Source organism: Ambystoma mexicanum, chromosome 14 (assembly GCF_040938575.1).
Source record: "Ambystoma mexicanum isolate Mex_15411 chromosome 14, UKY_AmexF1_1, whole genome shotgun sequence".
NCBI lineage: Eukaryota > Metazoa > Chordata > Amphibia > Caudata > Ambystomatidae > Ambystoma > Ambystoma mexicanum.
In genome coordinates, this window is record NC_090940.1 from 639,270,167 (window position 1) to 639,295,194 (window position 25,028).

Here is a 25,028-nt window from a genome sequence, read left to right on the forward strand (position 1 = left end):
CTCAGTGTTTTTATTATTACCATTTAATATTGAGGATGGTTTATTAAGAAAACCTTGCACAAAATTGAGATACGATACAATAATACCGAGACAATAAAACAAACACGAGAGTTACTTGATAGCAAATGTTGGCTGAAAGGCTGAGTCGGCTACTCCCGGATTTGACATAGGGGCGAGATTGCGTGAGATAAAGAGGCTGCAGGGACTCCGCAGAGACACACGGCGGCACGGTCCTGCAGCACGGGGAAACACTCCACGCACACCCCGCTCTCCTGCAGCAGGACACATGGGTCCTGCAGAAGAGTGCTCTCCGTACAGACATGCAGCCGGGTGCTGCTGCAGCGGCAGGGGGCGTCCCCTGCCCCCACACTGCCAGTCCCTGCAGCTGGGGTCGGCGGTATCCACACACACACCGCCAGCGGCAGGAGAAGGGCCTTCGCTCCTGCAGCGGCTGGAGTGGTCATCCACACCCGACGGAAACGGACCCCCTCACACACGGTGCCGCAGTATTTCCCCCCACCCCCCATCTCCCTGCGCCTGCAAATGAACTCTCAGCTCCTGCCGAAGGTAGCCCCCAAGCACAGGCTGCACTGTCTTTCACCTGGAGGAGGACAAGGCGCTCGCCGTGCCTCCTGCTGCAGCGGCAGGAGGCGAGCGCCCCCCTCCCAGCACACACACACACACATACACACACTGCATGCTCTCAGTCCAGGTGGCAGGGCGCACCAGGCTGCCCCCTCCGCAGCGCCGGGCCGCGCTCCCCTGTGCGGGCACCTGCCTCGTGTGCACAGTCCCCTCGGTGCTCGGGGGTGTGTGGCGGAGCTGCAGTGCCCGTCCCTGCGGGGGGTGCACGTCTTCCAATCACTCGCACACCGGCAGCCGCCGCACCCTCCGCTCAGCCACCGGCACTGGTCCACTCCCAGTGCCTCCCAGTCCCAGCGCAGCCCATCTGAATGTATCGACACACGCGCGCGCTCCTGCCGTTTTCCCTGCCTCCCCCCGATGACGGGGGATGGGGAGCTCGCTGATTGGCCCCCGCCAGCCCCAGCTCTGGGATCAGACAGTGCGTGGCGCGTGTGAAGTGCTTCCGCGCAGCACTTGCCTGGACTGTGCCCACACGCCGGGCAGGAGGAGCGCTGCCGCCTGCGGGGAAGCAGCAGGAACGATGCCGCCCTGCTGACAGGTGTTGGTGCCCCCAGGCCCCCGTAGGGTGGACAGCCGCGATGGCCGCCCTGTGCGGGGACCCCAGAGCCGCGTGGCCATAGTTCATTGCACGTGGATATATCGCGTGACAGACACTTGTGGACATCACTTTAGGATGAAAGGCTGAGCAGGTTTTCTGTCCTCGGAGGACACGCGCAGAGTGCAGACCTTGTGGGACCTCGCCATAAATGCCTGCACGTGGATGTATCGTGGAGGAGACACCTGTGCACGCCACTTGAGGATGAAAGGGTGAGCGGGGATCTTGTGCGCAAAATGGGCCCTGGCTGGCCCCGGATTACACATCAAACCCCGGTGGGACAGTGAGGGGTCGCTTGTCACCGCCAAGGCGCCCGCAGAGATCTGTGCGCACCACTTCAGGATGAAAGGCTGAGTCGGAGTATTGTGTCCTTGCAGAGAAGGGTGGGACCAGCATGAGCTCATCGCAAAGGTGAGCCTGCGTAGGAGGGGCTCCGGATCTGTGTGCACATGAGTGCAGGATGAAAGGCTGAGCTGTGCCCACCCAGCCACCCGCGCGTCATGGATTGTCAGGAGCCCGGCGGGGACGCGTGCAGCCCCACCCGGAAGCCAGCCGGCCTGCTGGACCTCGGTGGCCTGTGCCTGGACTCGGACTTCATTTTCGGCTTCACCAGCCACCTGCTGCGGAGGAAAGGACGGGTAAGTGGGTGCCGCACGCACCGCCACCCCAAAGTCCGCGAACCCCACGAATGCATGCGCCCGCCTGCGAGTACTTGCACAACCCACCCCGTGCTATTCGGGGCGCGCTCCCCATCCTTCTCCTAGACCCCTTGTGTCACAAACTGCCACCCCCACGTGGGGCTCCTTTCCAGAAGTGCCCCCCAGCAAGACCAAGTAGGGGAAGGACATATCACCCCATTTTGAGCGATATCTCCGGCTGTGTCGGCGATTGCAGGCAGAGCAGAAGGGCCCTTCGCATCGCACCTGGGAGAGCGCCTAGAGCCCAGGGAGACGGGGCTTTTGGGGGCTATTCCTCGGAGGCAGGGTCGCAGTGAAAATAAGCGTTTCTTACCCTCTTATGGAACATGAAATATGTATGCCCCCGAGTGAAGAGGGGCGGACGCGGGAACTAGAGCGAACGCATTGGGCCCCGCCAGGGGACACCTCCCGGTTCCAGCTCCTGGGAAATGGAGGGGGGGGCAATGACGAGCCCAATGTCGGGGAGCGGGAGAGCTAAGCCCTGGAACATTCATCGCCAGCTCTTTAACCGAGCACGCAGAACACTGGCGGGGACGATAGCTCGGTGGGTTGAGCGCTAGCTGCTGCGGGCTTGCGGTCTATGACAGCCTCCGTTAGGGAACGCCGTGTTTAAATACACGTGTTACTCGTGTGCCGAAAAGACCCGCTCAGCCTTTACCCTTCCACAGTGGCTGAAGTGAGTACCTGTGGGGGGCGCTGGTGCTTGTTTAGGGGCCTCCCACCCCTAATAGCGCCCACCCACCCAACCGGTGGCATTACATTTTGGAAAACTCTACAAGGCAGCCCCTCCTCCGTCCTGAAATGACCTGCAATGGCTGTAATTCTTTAGAATTTCCTTGGAATGGTTGCAATTCTATGGAGTGTATCTATTCACTTGGGAATTCCATGGAATAGTTGTGATTCTATATAAACTCCCTGGAATGGCTGTGATCCATTTGAATTGTCATAGATTTGTAAAATCCCTGGAATGGCATTTTATTTTATAAATATTTCTTGGAATGACTCTAATTTCTTAGAATTTCATCCGAATTGCTATACTTATTTATAAACTCTCTGTTATGGCTGCAATTCCATGAAATCCCCCTGGAATGGCTGAGATTCCATGTAATCCCCCTGGAATGGCTGTAATCCCATGACATATATCTGGAATGGCAATCATTCCATTTAACCCCCCTGAAATGGCTGCAGAATCCCCCTGGAATGGTTCTAAATCTAAGAAATCCCTCTGGAATGGTTGTAATTCCATAGAATCCGCCACTGGAACGGCTGTAATCCCATGATATCCCCCCCGCCCCGCCCCCAGAATGGCAAATACTTCTATGACATTACCCTGGACTGGATGTAATTCCATAGAATCCCACTGGAATGGCTGTAATTCCATAGAATCCCACTGGAATGACTTTAATTCCATAGCATCCCCCTAGAATGGCTGTAATTTTACGAAATCCCCCTGGAATGTGGCTGCAGTTCTATGAAATCCCCCTGGAGTGGCGATAATTCCATGTTATTCCCCTGGAATGGATGCCATTTCATAGAATCTCCAGGGAATGACTGCAATTCCATGAAATCCCCCTCGAATTGCTGTAATTCCATAGCACTCCCCTAGAATGGCTGCAATTCCATGAAATCCCCCTGGAATGGCTGTGTGCAATTCCATGAAATCCCCATAGAATTGCTGTAATTCCATGAAATTCCCCTGGAATGGCTGTAATTCCATGTAATCCCCTTTGAATGGCTGTAATTCCATGAAATCCCCCTGGAATGGCAGTAATTTCATAGAATCTCAGTAGAATGGCTGCAATTCCATGAAATCCCCTGGAATAATTCAATAGAATACCCTTGGAATGGCTGTAATTCCATAAAATCTCCCTGGAATGACTGTAATTCCATAGCTTCCCACTCGAGTGGCTGTAATTCCACGGATTCCCCCTGGATTAATTCAATAGAATTCCCCTAGAATGGCTGTAATTCCATAGAGTCCCTCTGGAATATTTCAATAGAATTCCCCTGGAATGGCTGTAATCCCATACCATCTTCCTGGAATGGCTGTAATTCCATAGAATCCCCCTGGAATGGCTGTTATTCCATGGTATCCCTCTGGAATAATTCAATGGAATTCCCCTGGAATGGCTGTAATTCCATAGAATCCCCCTAGAATGGCTGCAATTCCATGGAATCCCCCTGGAATAATTCAATGGAATTCCCCTGGAATGGCTGTAAGTCCATAGAATCCCCCTAGAATGGCTGTAATTCCACAGAATCCCCCTGTAATGGCTGTAATTCCATGAAATCCCCCTGGAATGGCAGTCATTTCATAGAATCTCAGTGGAATGGCTGCAATTCCATGAAATCCCCCTGGAATAATTCAATAAAATACCTCAGGAATGGCTGTAATTCCATGGAATCCCTCTGGAATAATTCAATAGAATACCCCTGGAATGGCTGTAATTCCATAAAATCTCCCTGGAATGACAGTAATTCCATAGAATCCCCCTAGAATGGCTGTAATTCCATAGAATCCCCTTGGAATGGCTGCAATTCCATGGAATCCCCCTGGAATAATTCAATGGAATTCCCCTGGAATGGCTGTAATTCCATAGAATCCCCCTGTAATGGCTGTAATTCCATGAAATCCCCCTGGAATGACAGTAATTCCATAGAATCCCCCTAGAATGGCTGTAATTCCATAGAATCCCCTTGGAATGGCTGTAATTCCATGAAATCCCCCTGGAATGGTTGTAATTCCATAGCGTCCCACTTGAATGGCTGTAATTCCATGGAGTCCACCTCGATTAATTCAATAGAATTGCCCTGGAATGGCTGCAATTCCATGGAATCTCACTTGAATGGCTGTAATTCCATGGAATCCCCCTAGAATGGCTGTAATTCCATAGAGTCCCCCTGGAATATTTCAATAGAATTCCCCTGGAATGGCAGTAATTCCATACAATCTTCCTGGATGGCTGTAATTCCATAGAATCCCCCTAGAATGGCTGTTATTCCATGGTATCCCTCTGGAATGGCTGTAATTCCATGAAATTCCCCTGGAATGGCTGTGATTCCATAGAATCTCCCTGGAATGGCTGTCATTCCATGAAATCCCCCTGGAATGGCTGTCATTCCATGAAATCCCCCTGGAATGGCTGTCATTCCATAAAATCCCCCTGGAATGGCTGTCATTCCATGAAATCCCCCTGGAATGGCTGTCATTCCATAAAATCCCCCTGGAATTGCTGTAATTTCATAGAAACTCCCTGGAATGGCTGTCATTCCATAGAATACCCCAGAAATGGCTGTACTTCCATAGAATCCCCCTGGAATGGCTGTCATTCCATAGAACCACCCTGGAATGGCTGCCCTTCCATAGAATCTCCCTGGAATGGCTGTCATTCCATGAAATCCCCTTGGAATGGCTGTCATTCCATAAAATCCCCCTGGAATTGCTGTAATTTCATAGAAACTCCCTGGAATGGCTGTCATTCCATAGAATCCCCCTGGAATGGCTGCTCTTCCATAGAATCCCCCTGGAATGGCTGTCATTCCATGAAATCCCCCTGGAATGGCTGTCATTCCATTACATCCCCCTGGAATGGCTGTCATTCCAAAGAAGCCCCCTGGAATGACTGTACTTGCATAGAATCCCCCTGGAATGGCTGTCATTCCATAGCATCACCTTGTAGAGGACCCTCAGATCGAGCTCTATGGAGCGGCTGGACACCGCATTAGACCCCACAACCACTGCTCTTACTCGTCTGCATAGTAACCAAACCCAACCAATGGCCTTCTTGACAAAGGCGTCCAAAACAACTATTTTATTTAAAAATGTTGCCCTGAAAAAAGCACCTTGGGCTGAAAACCTTGTGTAAGCCCCCGAGCTGTTACTCCTGTCCAATCATGCTTTGACACTGACCGATATTTAAGTTCATCCATCAGAGGCCCCCCCATAGACCTGTGCGTGTGGGAGCGAGGCCGGGCAGGGGCGACGAGGTCTCGCGAGGTGGCAGAGTGTGTGTGCACCAGTAACCGAGGGTGAGTTCAAGGTTTGTGCTGGAGGGTCCAGGTGAGCACAGGGTAGGTGAGCTTGGGGTCAAGCAAGGCCCCTATTTCGGGTGAGCTGTGCCACCGTTAGAGCGTGATCACGCAGCAGCGCCACGCAGACCTTCGGCAACTGGGGGTGTGGGCGAATATGCCACATGCCTGCTAAACCATTGTGGGTGACTGCACAGGGCAGGTGGCACAAGCTGCGTTTGGGACCTAGAAAGCTTGAGATCCAGGTGCGTAAAGATGCCCGGGCGGCTACCATGTGGCAGCCATACTTTTCATCTTTCTGGATTTGCCCAACCATGTGATAGACAGTGTGACATGCCAACCAACCCAACAGGATACGTTATGTACACAGTACGTGCATTTATATGGCGGGGAGATGTGGTAGGAGCTTGGGGCGTGGCAGTCCTAGTTGCGTCCAAGTTCCAGGAGGCCTCCCTCAGGTACGCTGGGCTGGGGGGGTGGCGATGGGCAAGTGCTTGCCTTGGGAACAGGGCAACACTGAGCAGCATGGGTTTCAGTCCCGGTCCAGTGCTTAGAGGCTGGCATCCAGCTTGAAGCACGACCTAAATAACCAATTTAAGTCCACTCTGAACGACCATGACACAGCACCAAAAATGCCGGAACAGAGGGTGAGTTCACTGTGCAGGGTGCGCTCTGAAGTGGTCTCCCCCTGCATGTTGCGATGTACAAAAAGTGAGTATTAGTAAAGACATTTTGGAGCAGAAGGTCTGTGAGCATGTTGGGTGTGTGGGAGAGAACATGCAAGCTATGTGCGTCCAGTGCTGGAAATTGACATTTACTGGGGGACCGCCCCCATTCACAGGGGTTGGGAGTGTCAGTGGTGTGGGCGGGAAAGGGGGAGGGATTCATTTTGAATTATGTGCAGGCCCTGAATATAGGATGCTGGCTGCTTTGCATAAAAACAAAGTGCATTTTGGGAACATAAGAACGACCACCAATTTATCAGTGCTAGTCATTTTTCCTTCATTTCTTCTGAGCATGCAATGCACACTTGGTGTGGTGCTCGTTTCCTCTGTCAGAATAGTCACCCTGACAGTAAAATGTGTGCACAGCATGAGACATATATACAAAGTTGGATGGCTCCATTGTCGGATCTTTGTTGTTGAGCAAAGGGCGACTTTCAGATGCATTGTATTTGGTTATTCTATATATATTTGCATGCCCTCAATGCGCTTTGTGGTTGGAACGCCCTCGTGACCGTAGTCAGTGTGCTGGAAGTTCTAAGAGTTTTCGATTAGGGATGCATATGTGTCTTTTTGCCGGTCTAGGGTTTAGGTGGCTGGCTAGGCTCGACTAATCAGCCCAAAAAGGTCAGGCACGTGGGTGGGTGCTGGTAGTTTCCTGAACACCGTCCTTGTGTCTACACGGATCGGCACTCCGACAAAACAGTTTTTGCAGGAGCGGAGCTTCATGTTGTTCCAGCCCAATTCCTCCCCTGCTTGGATCATCAGTGTATGGGGTATGAGAGGGTACCCTACAGGACATCAGCGCTAGCTATAGTTGCTGTCCCTAGGGCGGGCCTCATAGGGTTTTGGAGGCAAAGAAGGATGGCTGGATCAGACCCGCGCCGAATGACAAGCTCCGTTGGGTTTACAGGATGACCCAGAACTATGCAAATGGCCTCCACTGAGATTCATCGCATGGAATCGTTCCTCAGACACATCATTGTGGGAAGTCGGAAAGCCATGGCTGGGTCAACGAGCCCTGCCCAGCTCCGTCATGGGTTTGTGAGTGGCTGCTGCGATGTCTCTCTGCTCCCATTGGTGCGGCGGTGTCTGCCAGGGAGTGGCCGACTCTTCTTGCGTGACTCAGAAGTGTCGTGGGAGTGTGGGAGTAAGAAGCAAGTTCTCTCCTCTCCCTCATTGGTCTGCAGGGTGTATGCGGGAATAACGGAAGCCGCATAAGCAGCCATCCTTCAAATGCCTCAACGCAAGCGGCGTCTACTCTTTCCTGGGTGGCGAGCAGCGCCTACCCACTGACGGCGACTCATGTACTCTCCACACCAGCTTAGGTACTGGCCTACTTGCCTACAAATGGACCATACATGAAGGATCCCGCCTGAGCTCAGGGCCCGCTGATGACTCTTCCTCTTCATGCTTCCGGTCTGGGTCACTCTGTACCTGCTGTTTCAGCGCCATAATACCGCTTGGCGGCGTGAATGTCTGCACTCAACAAGTGCTGTACCATACCACACCAAGGATGACCCAATCCACATGGCGGCCATGTTTGATATACGCAAAGCCGTCAGATGGAGGAAAGCTCAGGGGCCCTACCATTTTCTTTCATGGGCCCTTGATGTGATGACTTCCTCCCGGCATGGCCGCCGTCCAGCTGCCTCCGCACCCACACAATGTTGTGCTTATTGTCCGGAACCGCCCTTTGCCCCCTCATGGTTCAGCGAGTGTTTGGCCGCTCCAAGCTGTGGAGAGCTACCCATGTGCCGTGCAGCACAAGGAAAGGAACTCTGTGTAAGCTCCACTGTGAGGTGGCAGAATTACAGGTGAAATGAGCCCAGCACACCTGCCATACTGCTGTCTGCATTGTGGAAGTCTGCAAGCATTACAGTAGTGAAATAATGTCCATGCGGGCTAATTAGCATACAGGATGCACAACACCACAGGAAGTGACGGAAAGGCAATACCTGTCCCTTTTAGTGAACTGGGGCGTAGCTGGCTGTTTGGCTTCCGTTGACTTGATTGGAAGCAGAACCTGTTTCTTTTCTGCCACACAGTAGTAATCCACATGGAAAGCCACTGCCGACACTGGAAGGAGGAATTTCATGTAGGCCCCATGCTCTAGATGAGTCTATGTGCTAGACCCCTGCTTGTAGTCATTATTCGGCACTGGCACAGTCTGCAGCTTTGCTGCTGTGCATAATGATTGTTTTTTGCAGCCCAGCATGCCACTCTGCTGGGCTGCTGCACCCCCCTCCAGCCTCATGGGGACTGACCCTCCTTTTATAAATAGTAGAGGTCTCAGCCCATCGAACTTGTGCCCTTATGCTGAGGTAAGTTTCGAGCAGTAACCGTAGAGACGGGTATTCTGCAGGCATGGAGCGACCATCCTCTAGATTTTTCTGACCCAGGTTGGCAGCAGGTTGGAAGAGGCAGGTCCCGGCTGGACTAGAATCAGGAGTCAGGACCTGCCCTTTCAGTGTCTTTTGCAGTGTACACATGGTTTAGAGTTCTGGTCTCACCTTCCCCAAGCGCCACTGAAGAGGCGCGTGCCCAGCTCTGGGCGCTATGAGTCAGGCCGCTAGATTCTGGACTCTGGTGACCAAGCACTTTGAGAGTCCTCGGGATGCTAGAATATCAGAAGTCCAGACAGGGGCGATCCAACAGTGCAGACTGCGCTTTAAGTGGGCCGGAGCCAGCCAGTCTCCAGGGAGGGCTCTTGTTTCTAGGGCTTCCTTCCAATATTCGCGGCATCCTCCCCCATAGCGAACGCCACTTAACCACCGCCTCCACCCCGACAGGTGCCTGCCCACCCATACGCCACGCGTATATGTCTCCCAGGTCCTTTGCTCTCTTTCTGAATCTGAAAAGCGGGCCATGCCTTCAATAAGCGCCCCACTGGCGGATGGCCTTCGGCACTGAGCTGCCCAGGTAGCGCAATATTACAGGGCAGACCGGCGGTGTCAGTAGTGGGTGGTGTCGTAAGCAGAGTGATTACAGATGTGCTCAGAGATGTCACAGCCTGACACGTGGTATTATTTGATAAAGGGTAATGTGGGGAGCTCTGAGCGCGTGACGCCCTCCCCGTCAGCCACCTCGTGCTATTTTAGGGAATAAAGTGTCTGCTGGCCCTGCACGGATCTTAAGCGCTCGTTCCTTTCTTGGCCGCCAGATGGCGCTGCAGCACTGCTGTGCGGGGACTTCCCCGGCTCAGTGCTCAAGGTCCGGGGTCACCTCATGCCCACACTGGGCGTGGGTACCACAAGGGCCGCGCAGGACATACCCCCGCGCAGTGTTAGAGCCGCGCCCCCCCCTCCCAGCTGGTGCCCCCGCCCTCCCCAGGCACATATTGACTTAGCAACTCCAGAGCCTGGTTCTGCGGAGCTGGTCTACCACGAAACACTCAAGGTGGAGGCTTCTGGGCACTTTCTGACGGGAACCCCCGAGAATCACAATTGATGGGGGCAGGGGGGGAGAGACGCTGCAGGCTTGGTAACTCTGGCACCACGTGAAGGTGCAGAAAACGCCACGGATTGTCCGACGCGGGCACTGGCGTTAAAGGCGAAAAGGCGGACGATTGTGTGTGTGGAGGGGTGGCGGTGTTGCTTGTTACAATGTGTGTAGGAGGGGTCAACATGTTACCAGGTGCGTGTGTAGGAGGAGTTACCGTGTGCATATGTGTGTATGGGTGCATGTTACCATGGGAATGAATGCTACTATGCATATGTGTGTGCTGGTGGCTGTGCATGTTACCATGTGTGCGAGTGTGATATACATCATGTTAATATCTGCATGTGTGTAGGAGGGTGCATGTTACCATGTACATATATGTGTGTGGAGGGAGTGGCGGCATGTTACCATGTGCGTGTGTGTGTGTGTGTCTGTGAATGTTACCATGTGCGTGTGTGTGGGGGTGAATGTTACCATGTGTATGTGTGTGCGTAGGGTGCAAATTACCATCCACATGTGTGTGGGAATGAATTTTACTATGTGCATATGTGTGTGTGTTGGATGTGTGTGTGTGTTGGTGGACGTGCATGTCACCATGTACATGTGCGGCTATGCATGCTACCATGTGCATATGTGCGAGTGTGATGTGCAGTATGTTAACATGTGCATGTGTGTGTGTGGTAGAAGGGGCAGCATGTTACCATGTGCATATGTGTGTGTCTGTGTGTGGGTGCGTGTGCACGTTACCATGGGCATTTGTGGAGGGTGCATGTTACCATGTTCGTGTGTGTGTTGGGGAGCATGTACCATGTTCATATGTGCGCGTGGGTGGTGCATGGTACCTTGTGCATATTTAAGGGAGGGGTAGGGTTTGATTCCTACAGACAATGCCCTTTTTCCTGAATGCCTCGTGACACGTGTGTGGTGCTCTGTGCACACAATGCCCACTGGGTGGGAAGCCTCGGGGCTCAGCCACTCTGGTCCCGCAGCAGCTGGGGCCGAGGTGGGGACTGTATCCTCAGACGGAGCGAAGTCCCCCCCTCACCCTCACCCCCCCCCCCCCCCCCCACACCCCCTGCCAGCGCTCGGTGGTCTGCAGCCCTCCGCATCCCCCACCTCCCTTCAGGCACTGAGGGCTGATAAAAGCCCTCATAAACCAGAGCCTCTCCCCTGCCGCGCCTCCTGTGCTCGGCCATTTCCGCCCCTCCCAGCTCAGGCTCGGGGCTCCTCCCCCGGTGCCCCCCGCGGGCGGCTCAGACTCGGAGGCCAAACTTTCTCCGCCTGCCGCGCGCGGAGACACCATGGGAGCAGGCACCCGTCTGCAGCAGCATCAGGGCGAGGCTGGAGCCCCCGCCGCCCCCGGGCCCTTGTAGAGCCCCCTGCGCCCCCCGCCGGGCAGGACCTGGACGGGGAGCCGAGGATGCTCGTCTCTGCCCCAGGGGCAGCGGGCGGCCGGGATCCCGTCTGTGGGGTGAGTCAGGGGCACGGGGCAGCCTGGGGAGGGGTGCCGGGGTACCGTGCACGCCGGCTGTGCAGCACACGCAGGCTGCACGCGTGCACACTGGAGGGTATGGGTTTCTGGAGTGTGTTATACTGAAATGGCAGCACACAGACTGAAGGGGGGCTCATGGGGTGCACCCGTGGAACAAAAAGTCTGGGTGGGGGTGCAATCTGACAGGATAGCACATAGGCCAAAGGTGTGCCTTTATGCAGGGTGTGCGTGCACGCACCGCGAGCCCAGCACTGAGCAGATAAAGGCGAGGTGATGTACGGGCCAACGCAGCGCCTTAGCAGCCAAAGATGGACGCGCGGACACACAGTACATGGGTTACTAACTGAGCACAGCCCCCCCCTCCCGCCACGCAGGTGTGCACTGGGAGGGGGTGTCCCGCATGAGCTGAGAGCTTGAGGGACGAACTACGCGCTACCTCAGTGCAAAGCAGCCGGCCCCCAATGACAGATTGTACTGTGTCCTAACCTGGTGTAGAGCACTGGAGGGGTGCGTGCTACCCTAGCACACAGTACTGGTGTATTACTGAATATGTGTACTGTGTGCTAACCCAGCACAGAACCCTGGTGGGGTGCCTGCTACCCTAGCACACAGTACGGGTGTGTTACTGAAAATGTGTACTGTGTGCTACCCCAGCACAGAGCACTGGAGGGGTGCGTGCTACCCTATCACACAGTAGTGGCGACTTACTGACAATGTGTACTGTGTGCTACCCTTGCACCCAGGTGTACTAGCAAAATGTACCGTGTGCAACCCAGTCCCTAGCACAAGGTAGTTGGGGGATAGTACCAACGCAGGGCAAGCTGTGCTACCCCAGCACGCACCACCAGAAGCATATTGGCCACGTGCAGTGCGTGCTACCTTAGCAGAAAGCAGCTGACGATGAGTACGATGACAGCACACGCTGTGAGATGTCAGAGAGCAGTCACGCGAGCACTAACCCATCCCAGAGCGCTGGAGGGGCCCGGTGGCGTGTGCGTGTGTGTGAGAGCCAGACCAGGACCTTTGTAAGTGGGACACCTCGCCTGTTCAGGTGCCCAATGGGAGAGGTGTCCCCCAGGCAGGACAATGCCCCAAGGAGCCCCGCTGCCAGGACAATGCCCCAAGGAGCTCCACTGCCAGGACAATGCCCCAAGGAGCCCCGCTGCCAGGACAATGCCCCAAGGAGCCGCATTGCCAGGACAATGTCCCAAGGAGCTCCGCTGCCAGCACAATGTCCCAAGGAGCTCCGCTGCCAGGACAATGTTCCAAAGTGCCCCCTGCCAGGACAATGCCCCAAGGAACCCCGCTGCCAGCACAATGCCCCAAGGAGCCGGATTGCCAGGACAATGTCCCAAGGAGCTCCGCTGCCAGCACAATGTCCCAAGGAGCTCCGCTGCCAGGACAATGTCCCAAAGTGCCCCCTGCCAGGACAATGTCCCAAGGAGCTCCGCTGCCAGGACAATGTCCCAAGGTGCCCCACTGCCAGAACAATGCCCCAAAGAGCCCGGTGCCAGGACAATGCCATATGGAGCTCTTCTACCAGCACAATGTCCGAAGGAGCTCCGCTGCCAGCACAATGCCCCATGGAGCTCTTCTGCCAGGACAATTCCCCAAGGAGCCCCACTGCCAGGACAATGCCCCAAGGAGCTCCGCTGCCAACACAATGTCCCAAGGAGCTCCACTGCCAGGACAATGCACCAAGGTGCCCCACTCCCAGAACAATGCCCCAAAGAGCTCGGTGCCAGGACAATGCCCCAAGGAGCTCCGCTGCCAGCACAATGTCCCAAGGAGCTCCACTGCCAGGGCAATGCCCCAAGGAGCCTCACTGCCAGGACAATGTCCCAAGGAGCCCCACTGCCAGGACAATGTCCCAAGGAGCCCCACTGCCAGGACAATGCCCCAAGGAGCCCCACTACCAGAACAATGTCCCAAGGAGCCCCACTGCCAGGACAATGCCCCAAGGAGCTCCACTGCCAGGGCAATGCCCCAAGGAGCCCCGCTGCCAGGACAATGTCCCAAGGAGCCCCACTGCCAGGACAATGCCCCAAGGAGCCCCGCTGCCAGGACAATGCCCCAAGGAGCCCCGCTGCCAGGACAATGCCCCAAGGAGCCGCATTGCCAGAACAATGCCCCAAGGAGCCCCGCTGCCAGGACAATGTCCCAAGGAGCTCCACTGCCAGGAAAATGTCCCAAGGAGCCCCGCTGCCAGGACAATGCCCCAAGGTGCCCCGCTGCCAGGACAATGCCCCAAGGAGCCGCATTGCCAGGACAATGTCCCAAGGAGCTCCGCTGCCAGCACAATGTCCCAAGGAGCTCCACTGCCAGGAAAATGTCCCAAGGAGCCCCACTGCCAGGACAATGCCCCAAGGTGCCCCGCTGCCAGGACAATGCCCCAAGGAGCCGCATTGCCAGGACAATGCCCCAAGGAGCCCCGCTGCCAGGACAATGTCCCAAGGAGCTCCACTGCCAGGAAAATGTCCCAAGGAGCCCCACTGCCAGGACAATGCCCCAAGGTGCCCCGCTGCCAGGACAATGTCCCAAGGAGCTCCGCTACCAGGACAATGTCCAAAGGAGCTCCACTGCCAGGACAATGCCCCAAGGTGCCCCACTGCCAGAACAATGCCCCAAAGAGCCCGGTGCCAGGACAATGCCCCATGGAGCTCTTCTGCCAGGACAATGTCCCAAGGAGCTCTGCTGACAGCACAATGTCTCATGGAGGTCCACTGCCAGGACAATGTCCCAAGGATCCCCACTACCAGGACAATGTCCCAAGGACCCCCACTGCCAGGACAATGCCCCAAGGAGCCCCACTGCCAGGACAATGTCCCACGGAGCTCCGGGAAGCAGAGGGGGTCTCACGTTGCTCTGTCTCAACAGAGCATTTCAATGTGAGCCATTAGGCTCGGCACTGATGGGAGTGAGGGGGTTACTTTTACCAGGGACTTTTTTCCATTTCGAAATGGGAATGGGAGGGAGTGATCAGCAGCGAGAAGGGTGCATAATGATGTAGGCTTTGTGAAACAGTGACTATGGCTTTAGGGGGGTGTAAGGCTACATTCATGCGTTTGTGACTTTGCATGCAGGGTGGGGAGAATACAACTAAAGCCATAGGCTTATTGCTCAACCTATTTCTATGACGGTGTATATAGTGTATAGTTAGGTCACACTGACAGGCTAGCTTATTATAGAATGTGGTTTGCTTCTAAGGCATGGCTATGAATAAGCACTGCTGCGGCGCAAATGAGACAAGTATCAGGACTTTATTCGTGGCCGCCCCTCACCCACCCCCACTATTGCAATGCTGGATAAGCCCCTGGTGGTACATCCTAACCCATCACACAGCGGCAGAGGTTGTGCACGCTGTCAGCGCCATCCTAGTACAGAGGACATAGAAGGGTGGGCGGGGGGAGGTACACTGGCAGCTCATCATGCACACCCCCCCTCCACATCATGGCAGGCAGCTAGGAATAAGGGCCTGTAGACATGGACCCATCAGCCCCGCTTCACTAAGGACAAAGGACTAGCCGCCCTTCTGGACAGCACATGGTGTTGGAGTGGGCGCAGATTGTCCGCGGGAGGGCGTGTGTTGGCACGCACAATGCGTGAGCTCTCACACACTTGCGCTTTGGGCTGCTCTCCTGGCACACCGAACTCTGGCACGGGGAAGAGTGGCACACAGAGACAGAATGGGCAGTGCCCGCGTCTCGGAGGGGCGTGGGCAAGACCATGATTCGAATTTTAAGAGGGCGCAATAAAGTTTCAGGGTGGGGGGCATAAGGCGTCAGCTCTCCTCCAGCCCCCACACCCTCCAAATTCTCACCTTTGCTTGCTAGCTCTGGGTAGAGCAGCAGCAGTGATTGCAGCCGGGCACTGCCAGTGCACACGCTTCTCCTGTTATTAGACAGTCGGGTGCCACATAAGCCCTCCTTGAGGAAGCGGGGGCGGGTGTGTGTGCGTGCGGAGAGTTTGGGTGTGTGTTGCTTTTGAATTTTGGAAAATGAAAGTACACAGCCTAAAACGCAGTGAAATTGACGTTTGTGTGTTCTTATGGTGACCCCCCCCCCTCTCCCTCCCCCCCTGGCCCCTAACCCCCCAACCGCCCGCTGCGGGTCATAGCAGTGGTGGCCTTTACGCACTGGCGGGCCCCAGGGGGGCACGTGCTGTGGGGAGGGGAAGGTGCTCTTTAGGTTGGGGTGCGTGGGTGCCAGGAGTGGGGTCACAGGCATAGCACGTTGTTTGACGATCATTTGAGCTTGGTGCCCTGGGCAGATGGGTGGAGGGGGTGGGGGGCAGAGGGACAGGAGGATTTCACAGGGCAGATTGGGCATGGAGCGCTGGGCACACGGGCGGAGGGGTAAAGGCTTAGGGCCCTCTGTGTGAGTCACTTCGTTGAGGGGCACATGCCAAGTCCACTAATCAGTGGGCGAAGACTCGCGCAAAGGGCACTGGGGAGTGTGGATGCCACGTACAGAGCCACGCGCAGCTGTACCCCTACTGTGAGAGTGGGGCACTGGTGTGGAACAGTCTCTCAGGGAATCCCAGTTTATATCCTGGTGTGGAACAGTCTCTTAGGGAATCCCAGTTTATATCCTGGTGTGGAACAGTCTCTTAGATAATACCAGGTTATATCCTGGTGTGGAACAGTCTCTTAGGGAATCCCAGTTTATATCCTGGTGTGGAATAGTCTCTTAGGGAATCCCAGTTTATATCCTGGTGTGGAACAGTCTCTTAGGGAATCCCAGTTTATATCCTGGTGTGGAACAGTCTCTTAGGGAATCTCAGGCTAGATCGTGGTTTAGCACAGTCTCTTAGGGAATCCCAGTTTATCCTGGTGTGGAACAGTCTTAGGGAATCCCAGGTTATAACCTAGTGTGGAACTGTCTCTTATGAAACCTCAGGCTAGATTGTGGTTTAGCACAGTCTCTTAGTGAATCCCAGTTTATATCCTGGTGTGGAACAGTCTCTTAGGGAATCCCAGGTTAGATCATGGTGTGAAACAGTCTCTTAAGGAATGCCAGGTTATATCCTGATGTGGAACAGTCTCTTAGGGAATCCCAGGCTAGATCATGGTGTGGAACAGTCTCTTATGGAATCCCAGGTTGTATCCTGGTGTAGAGCAGTCTCTTGGAGTATGCCCGGTTATATCCTGTGTGGAACAGTCCCTTAGGGAATCCCAAATTATATCCTGGTGTGGAACAGTCTCTTAGGGAATCTCAGGTTATACCCTGGCATGGAACAGTCTCTTAGGGAATCCCAGTTTATATTCTCGTGTGTAACAGTCTGTGGGGGAATCCCAGGTTATATCCTGGTGTGTAACAGTCTCTTAGGGAATCCCAGTGTATATCCTGGTATGTAACAGTCTCTTAGGCAATCCCAGGTTAGATCCTGGTGTGAAACTGTCTCTTAGGTATGCCCGATTATTTCCTCGTGTGAAACAGTCTCTTTGCCTATGCCAGGCTAGATCGTGGTGTGAAACAGCCTCTTAGGCAATCCCAGGATAGATCGTGGTATCGAACAGTCTCTTAGGGAATTCCTGGTTATATCCTGGTGTTGAACAGTCTCTTAGGGTATGCCAGGTTATATCCCAGTGTGGAACAGTCTCTTAAGGAATACCAGGTTATATGCTGGTGTGGAACAGTCTCTTAGGGAATCCCAGGCTAGATCATGGTGTGTAACAGTCTCTTAGGCAATCCCAGAATAGGTCGTGGTATGGAACAGTCTCCTAGGGGATTCCTGGTTATATCCTGGTGTTGAACAGTCTCTTAGGGTATGCCGGGTAATATCCCGGTGTGGAACAGTCTCTTAGGGAATACCAGGTTATATCCTTGTGTGGAACAGTCTCTTAGGGAATCCCAGGTTATATCCTGGTGTGGAACAGTCTCTCAGGGAATCCTAGGCTAGATCATGGTGTGGAACAGTCTCTTATGGAATCCCAGGCTAGACCATGGTGTGGAACAGTCTCTTAGGGAATCCCAGGTTATATCCTCATGTGGAACAGTCTCTTAGGGAATCCCAGATTATATCCTGGTTTGGAACAGTCTCTTAGGGAATCCCAGGTTATATCATGGTGTGGAAAAGTCTCTCAGGGAATCCCAGATTATATCCTGGTGTGGAACAGTCTCTTGGGGAATCCCAGGCTAGACCATAGTGTGCAACAGTCTCTTAGGGAATCCCAGGTTATATCCTGTTGTGGAACAGTCTCTTAGGGAATCCCAGGTTGTATCCTGGTGTGTAACAGTCTCTTAGGGAATCCCAGGTTAGATCATGGTGTGAAACTGTCTCTTAGGGTATGCCCGGTTATATCCTGGTGTGGAACAGTCTCTTGGGGAATCCCAGGCTAGACCATAGTGTGCAACAGTCTCTTAGGGAATCCCAGGTTATATCCTGTTGTGGAACAGTCTCTTAGGGAATCCCAGGTTGTATCCTGGTGTGTAACAGTCTCTTAGGGAATCCCAGGTTAGATCATGGTGTGAAACTGTCTCTTAGGGTATGCCCGGTTATATCCTGGTGTGGAACAGTCTCTCAGGGAATCCCAGGCTAGATCGTGGTGTGAAACAGTCTCACAGTGAATCCCAGGTTATATCCTGGTGTGGAACCGTCTCTTAGGGAATCCCAGGTTATATCCTGATGTTGAACAGTCTCTTAGGGAATCCTAGGCTAGATCATGGTGTGGAACAGTCTCTTATGGAATCCCAGGCTAGACCATGGTGTGGAACAGTCTCTTAGGGAATCCCATGTTATATCCTGGTGTGGAACAGTCTCTTTGGGAATGCCAGGTTATATCCCGGTGTGGAACAGTCTCTTTGGGAATGCCAGGTTAGATCACAGTGTGGAACAGTCTCTTAGAGTACTCGAGATTAGGCCCTGGTGTAGAAACATCTCTTAGTGGATCACTGGTTAGAGTTTGGTGTGCAATAGTCTCTCAGGATATGCCCGGTTATATGTGGTGTGGAACAGTCTCTTAGGGAATCCCAGGTTATATCCTGCTGTGCAACAGTCTCTTAGGGAAGCCCAGGTTATATCCTGGTGTGGAACAGTCTCTCAGGGAATCCCAGGCTAGATTGTGGTGTGAAATAGTCTCACAGTGAATCCCAGGTTATATCCTGGCGTGGAACCGTCTCTTAGGGAATCCCAGGTTATATCCTGGTGGGGAACTGTCTCTTAGGGAATCCTAGGCTAGATCATGGTGTGGAACAGTCTCTTAGTGAATCCCAGGCTAGACCATGGTGTGGAACAGTCGCTTAGGGAACCCCAGGTTATATCCTGGTGTGGAACAGTCTCTTACGGAATCCCAGGCTAGACCATAGTGTGCAACAGCCTCTTAGGGAATCCCGGGTTATATCCTGTTGTGGAACAGTCTCTTAGGGAATCCCAGGTTGTATCCTGGTGTGTAACAGTCTCTTAGGGAATCCCTGGTTAGATCATGGTGTGAAACAGTCTCACAGTGAATCCCAGATTATATCGTGGTGTGGAACAGTCTCTTAGGGAATCCCAGGTTAGATCCTTGTATGTAACTGTCTCTTAGGTTTTGCCCGAATATTTTCACTTGTGAAACAGTCTCTTTGCATATGCCAGGCTAGTTCGTGGTGTGAAAGAGTCCCTTAAGGAATCCCAGGTTATATCCTGGTGTTGAACAGTCTCTTAGGGAATTCCCAGTTATATCCTGGTGTTGAACAGTCCCTTATTGTATGCCGGGTTATATCCTGGTGTGGAACAGTCTCTTAGGGAATCCCAGTTTATATTCTGGTGTAGAACAGTGTTTTAGGGAATCCCAGGTTATGTCCTAATGTGGAGCAGTCTCTTAGGGAATCTCAGGCTAGATCGTGGTTTGGAACAGTCTCTTAGGGAATCCCTGGTTAGATCATGGTGTGAAACAGTCTCTTAGGGTATGCCCAGTTATATCCAGTGTGGAACAGTCTCTTAGGGTATACCAGGTTAGATACTGGTGCGGAACAGTCTCTTAGTGTATCCCAGGCTAGATCGTGGTGTGGAACAGTCTCTTAGCATATCCCAGGCTAGATTGTGGTGTGGAACAGTATTTTAGGGTATCCCAGGTTATTTCCCAGAGTGTAACTGTCTCTTAGAGTATTCAAGGTTAGGCCATGGTGTGGAACTGTCTCTTAGTGGATCACTGATTAAATCTTGTCCTGGTATGGATCAGTCTCCAAGCATATCCCATGTTATATGTTTGCTTGGTGTGGAACAGTCTCTTAGCGTATCCCAGGTTATAGGTTGGCTTGGTGTGGATCAGTCTCTTAGCATATCCCATGTTATTATTTGCCTGTTGGGGATCAGTCTCTTAGCGTATCCCAGGTTATATGTTTGCTTGGTGTGGATCAGTGTCTTAGCGTATCCCAGGTTATATGTTGGCTTGGTATGGATCAGTCTCTTAGTGTTTCCCAGGTTATATGTTGGTCTGGTGTGGATCAGTGTCTTAGCGTATCCCAGGTTATATGTTTGCTTGGTGTGGATCAGTGTCTTAGCGTATCCCAGGTTATATGTTTGCTTGGTGTGGATCAGTGTCTTAGCGTATCCCAGGTTATATGTTTGCTTGGTGTGGATCAGTGTCTTAGCGTATCCCAGGTTATATGTTGGCTTGGTGTGGATCAGTCTCTTAGCATATCCCATGTTATATGTTTGCCTGTTGGGGATCAGTCTCTTAGCGTATCCCAGGTTATATGTTTGCTTGGCGTGGATCAGTGTCTTAGCGTATCCCAGGTTATATGTTGGCTTGGTGTGGATCAGTCTCTTAGCATATCCCATGTTATATGTTTGCCTGTTGGGGATCAGTCTCTTAGCGTATCCCAGGTTATATGTTGGCTTGGTGTGGATCAGTCTCTTAGCATATCCCATGTTATATGTTTGCCTGTTGGGGATCAGTCTCTTAGCATATCCCATGTTATATGTTTGCTTGGTGTGGATCAGTGTCTTAGCGTATCCCAGGTTATATGTTGGCTTGGTATGGATCAGTCTCTTAGTGTTTCCCAGGTTATATGTTGGTCTGGTATGGATCAGTCTCTCAGCATATTATCCCATGTTATATGTTTGCTTGGTGTGGAACAGTCTCTTAGCGTATCCCAGGTTATAGGTTGGCTTGGTGTGGATCAGTCTCTTAGCATATCCCATGTTATATGTTTGCCTGTTGGGGATCAGTCTCTTAGCGTATCCCAGGTTATATGTTTGCTTGGTGTGGATCAGTGTCTTAGCGTATCCCAGGTTATATGTTGGCTTGGTGTGGATCAGTCTCTTAGCATATCCCATGTTATATGTTTGCCTGTTGGGGATCAGTCTCTTAGCATATCCCATGTTATATGTTTGCTTGGTGTGGATCAGTGTCTTAGCGTATCCCAGGTTATATGTTGGCTTGGTATGGATCAGTCTCTTAGTGTTTCCCAGGTTATATGTTGGTCTGGTGTGGATCAGTGTCTTAGCGTATCCCAGGTTATATGTTTGCTTGGTGTGGATCAGTGTCTTAGCGTATCCCAGGTTATATGTTTGCTTGGTGTGGATCAGTGTCTTAGCGTATCCCAGGTTATATGTTTGCTTGGTGTGGATCAGTGTCTTAGCGTATCCCAGGTTATATGTTGGCTTGGTGTGGATCAGTCTCTTAGCATATCCCATGTTATATGTTTGCCTGTAGGGGATCAGTCTCTTAGCATATCCCATGTTATATGTTTGCTTGGTGTGGAACAGTCTCTTAGCGTATCCCAGGTTATTGGTTGGCTTGGTGTGGATCAGTCTCTTAGCATATCCCATGTTATATGTTTGCCTGTTGGGGATCAGTCTCTTAGCGTATCCCAGGTTATATGTTTGCTTGGTGTGGATCAGTGTCTTAGCGTATCCCAGGTTATATGTTGGCTTGGTATGGATCAGTCTCTTAGTGTTTCCCAGGTTATATGTTGGTCTGGTGTGGATCAGTGTCTTAGCGTATCCCAGGTTATATGTTGGTCTGGTGTGGATCAGTCTCTTAGCATATCCCAGGTTATATGTTGGTCTGGTATGGATCAGTCTCTCAGCATATTATCCCATGTTATATGTTTGCTTGGTGTGGAACAGTCTCTTAGCGTATCCCAGGTTATAGGTTGGCTTGGTGTGGATCAGTCTCTTAGCATATCCCATGTTATATGTTTGCCTGTTGGGGATCAGTCTCTTAGCATATCCCATGTTATATGTTTGCTTGATGTGGATCAGTGTCTTAGCGTATCCCAGGTTATATGTTGGCTTGGTATGGATCAGTCTCTTAGTGTTTCCCAGGTTATATGTTGGTCTGGTGTGGATCAGTGTCTTAGCGTATCCCAGGTTATATGTTGGCTTGGTGTGGAACAGTCTCTTAGCGTATCCCAGGTTATAGGTTGGCTTGGTGTGGATCAGTCTCTTAGCATATCCCATGTTATATGTTTGCCTGTTGGGGATCAGTCTCTTAGCGTATCCCAGGTTATATGTTGGTCTGGTATGGATCAGTCTCTCAGCATATTATCCCATGTTATATGTTTGCTTGGTGTGGAACAGTCTCTTAGCGTATCCCAGGTTATAGGTTGGCTTGGTGTGGATCAGTCTCTTAGCATATCCCATGTTATATGTTTGCCTGTTGCGGATCAGTCTCTTAGCGTATCCCAGGTTATATGTTTGCTTGGTGTGGATCAGTGTCTTAGCGTATCCCAGGTTATATGTTGGTCTGGTGTGGATCAGTCTCTTAGCATATCCCAGGTTATATGTTGGCTTGGTATGGATCAGTCTCTTAGTGTATCCCAGGTTATATCTCTGCCTTGTGTGGATCAGTGTCTTAGCGTATCCCAGGCTATATGTTGGCTTGGTATGGATCAGTCTCTCAGCGTATTATCCCAGGTTATATCTTTGCTTGGTATGGATCAGTCTCTTAGCGTATCCCAGGTTATATCTTGGCCTGGTGTAGATCAGTCTCTTAGCATATCCCATGTTATATGTTTGCCTGTTGGGGATCAGTCTCTTAGCGTATCCCAGGTTATATGTTTGCTTGGTGTGGATCAGTGTCTTAGCGTATCCCAGGTTATATGTTGGCTTGGTGTGGATCAGTCTCTTAGCATATCCCATGTTATATGTTTGCCTGTTGGGGATCAGTCTCTTAGCATATCCCATGTTATATGTTTGCTTGGTGTGGATCAGTGTCTTAGCGTATCCCAGGTTATATGTTGGCTTGGTATGGATCAGTCTCTTAGTGTTTCCCAGGTTATATGTTGGTCTGGTATGGATCAGTCTCTCAGCATATTATCCCATGTTATATGTTTGCTTGGTGTGGAACAGTCTCTTAGCGTATCCCAGGTTATAGGTTGGCTTGGTGTGGATCAGTCTCTTAGCATATCCCATGTTATATGTTTGCCTGTTGGGGATCAGTCTCTTAGCGTATCCCAGGTTATATGTTTGCTTGGTGTGGATCAGTGTCTTAGCGTATCCCAGGTTATATGTTGGCTTGGTATGGATCAGTCTCTTAGTGTTTCCCAGGTTATATGTTGGTCTGGTGTGGATCAGTGTCTTAGCGTATCCCAGGTTATATGTTTGCTTGGTGTGGATCAGTGTCTTAGCGTATCCCAGGTTATATGTTTGCTTGGTGTGGATCAGTGTCTTAGTGTTTCCCAGGTTATATGTTTGCTTGGTGTGGATCAGTGTCTTAGCGTATCCCAGGTTATATGTTTGCTTGGCGTGGATCAGTGTCTTAGCGTATCCCAGGTTATATGTTGGCTTGGTGTGGATCAGTCTCTTAGCATATCCCATGTTATATGTTTGCCTGTTGGGGATCAGTCTCTTAGCGTATCCCAGGTTATATGTTGGCTTGGTGTGGATCAGTCTCTTAGCATATCCCATGTTATATGTTTGCCTGTTGGGGATCAGTCTCTTAGCATATCCCATGTTATATGTTTGCTTGGTGTGGATCAGTGTCTTAGCGTATCCCAGGTTATATGTTGGCTTGGTATGGATCAGTCTCTTAGTGTTTCCCAGGTTATATGTTGGTCTGGTATGGATCAGTCTCTCAGCATATTATCCCATGTTATATGTTTGCTTGGTGTGGAACAGTCTCTTAGCGTATCCCAGGTTATAGGTTGGCTTGGTGTGGATCAGTCTCTTAGCATATCCCATGTTATATGTTTGCCTGTTGGGGATCAGTCTCTTAGCGTATCCCAGGTTATATGTTTGCTTGGTGTGGATCAGTGTCTTAGCGTATCCCAGGTTATATGTTGGCTTGGTGTGGATCAGTCTCTTAGCATATCCCATGTTATATGTTTGCCTGTTGGGGATCAGTCTCTTAGCATATCCCATGTTATATGTTTGCTTGGTGTGGATCAGTGTCTTAGCGTATCCCAGGTTATATGTTGGCTTGGTATGGATCAGTCTCTTAGTGTTTCCCAGGTTATATGTTGGTCTGGTGTGGATCAGTGTCTTAGCGTATCCCAGGTTATATGTTTGCTTGGTGTGGATCAGTGTCTTAGCGTATCCCAGGTTATATGTTTGCTTGGTGTGGATCAGTGTCTTAGCGTATCCCAGGTTATATGTTTGCTTGGTGTGGATCAGTGTCTTAGCGTATCCCAGGTTATATGTTGGCTTGGTGTGGATCAGTCTCTTAGCATATCCCATGTTATATGTTTGCCTGTAGGGGATCAGTCTCTTAGCATATCCCATGTTATATGTTTGCTTGGTGTGGAACAGTCTCTTAGCGTATCCCAGGTTATTGGTTGGCTTGGTGTGGATCAGTCTCTTAGCATATCCCATGTTATATGTTTGCCTGTTGGGGATCAGTCTCTTAGCGTATCCCAGGTTATATGTTTGCTTGGTGTGGATCAGTGTCTTAGCGTATCCCAGGTTATATGTTGGCTTGGTATGGATCAGTCTCTTAGTGTTTCCCAGGTTATATGTTGGTCTGGTGTGGATCAGTGTCTTAGCGTATCCCAGGTTATATGTTGGTCTGGTGTGGATCAGTCTCTTAGCATATCCCAGGTTATATGTTGGTCTGGTATGGATCAGTCTCTCAGCATATTATCCCATGTTATATGTTTGCTTGGTGTGGAACAGTCTCTTAGCGTATCCCAGGTTATAGGTTGGCTTGGTGTGGATCAGTCTCTTAGCATATCCCATGTTATATGTTTGCCTGTTGGGGATCAGTCTCTTAGCATATCCCATGTTATATGTTTGCTTGGTGTGGATCAGTGTCTTAGCGTATCCCAGGTTATATGTTGGCTTGGTATGGATCAGTCTCTTAGTGTTTCCCAGGTTATATGTTGGTCTGGTGTGGATCAGTGTCTTAGCGTATCCCAGGTTATATGTTGGCTTGGTGTGGAACAGTCTCTTAGCGTATCCCAGGTTATAGGTTGGCTTGGTGTGGATCAGTCTCTTAGCATATCCCATGTTATATGTTTGCCTGTTGGGGATCAGTCTCT

General features: G+C 51.7%; 1 protein-coding gene across 4 annotated transcripts in view; it reads left to right on the forward strand.

The window, feature by feature from the left end:
• Positions 1-1,073: 1,073 nt before the first annotated feature.
• KIF26A (kinesin family member 26A) overlaps positions 1,074-25,028 on the forward strand; it is a 249,432-nt gene continuing 225,477 nt past the window's right edge. The window contains exon 1 of one of the 4 annotated variants that reach the window (XM_069638136.1): positions 1,074-1,878. In XM_069638136.1, coding sequence (XP_069494237.1) covers positions 1,741-1,878 — 138 coding nt within the window. In that variant the 5' untranslated portion in view covers positions 1,074-1,740. Of the gene's footprint in view, positions 1,879-11,342; positions 11,602-14,155; positions 14,511-25,028 lie in introns of those variants that run through there. The other 3 variants (XM_069638135.1, XM_069638133.1, XM_069638134.1) reach the window with 3 other exon arrangements.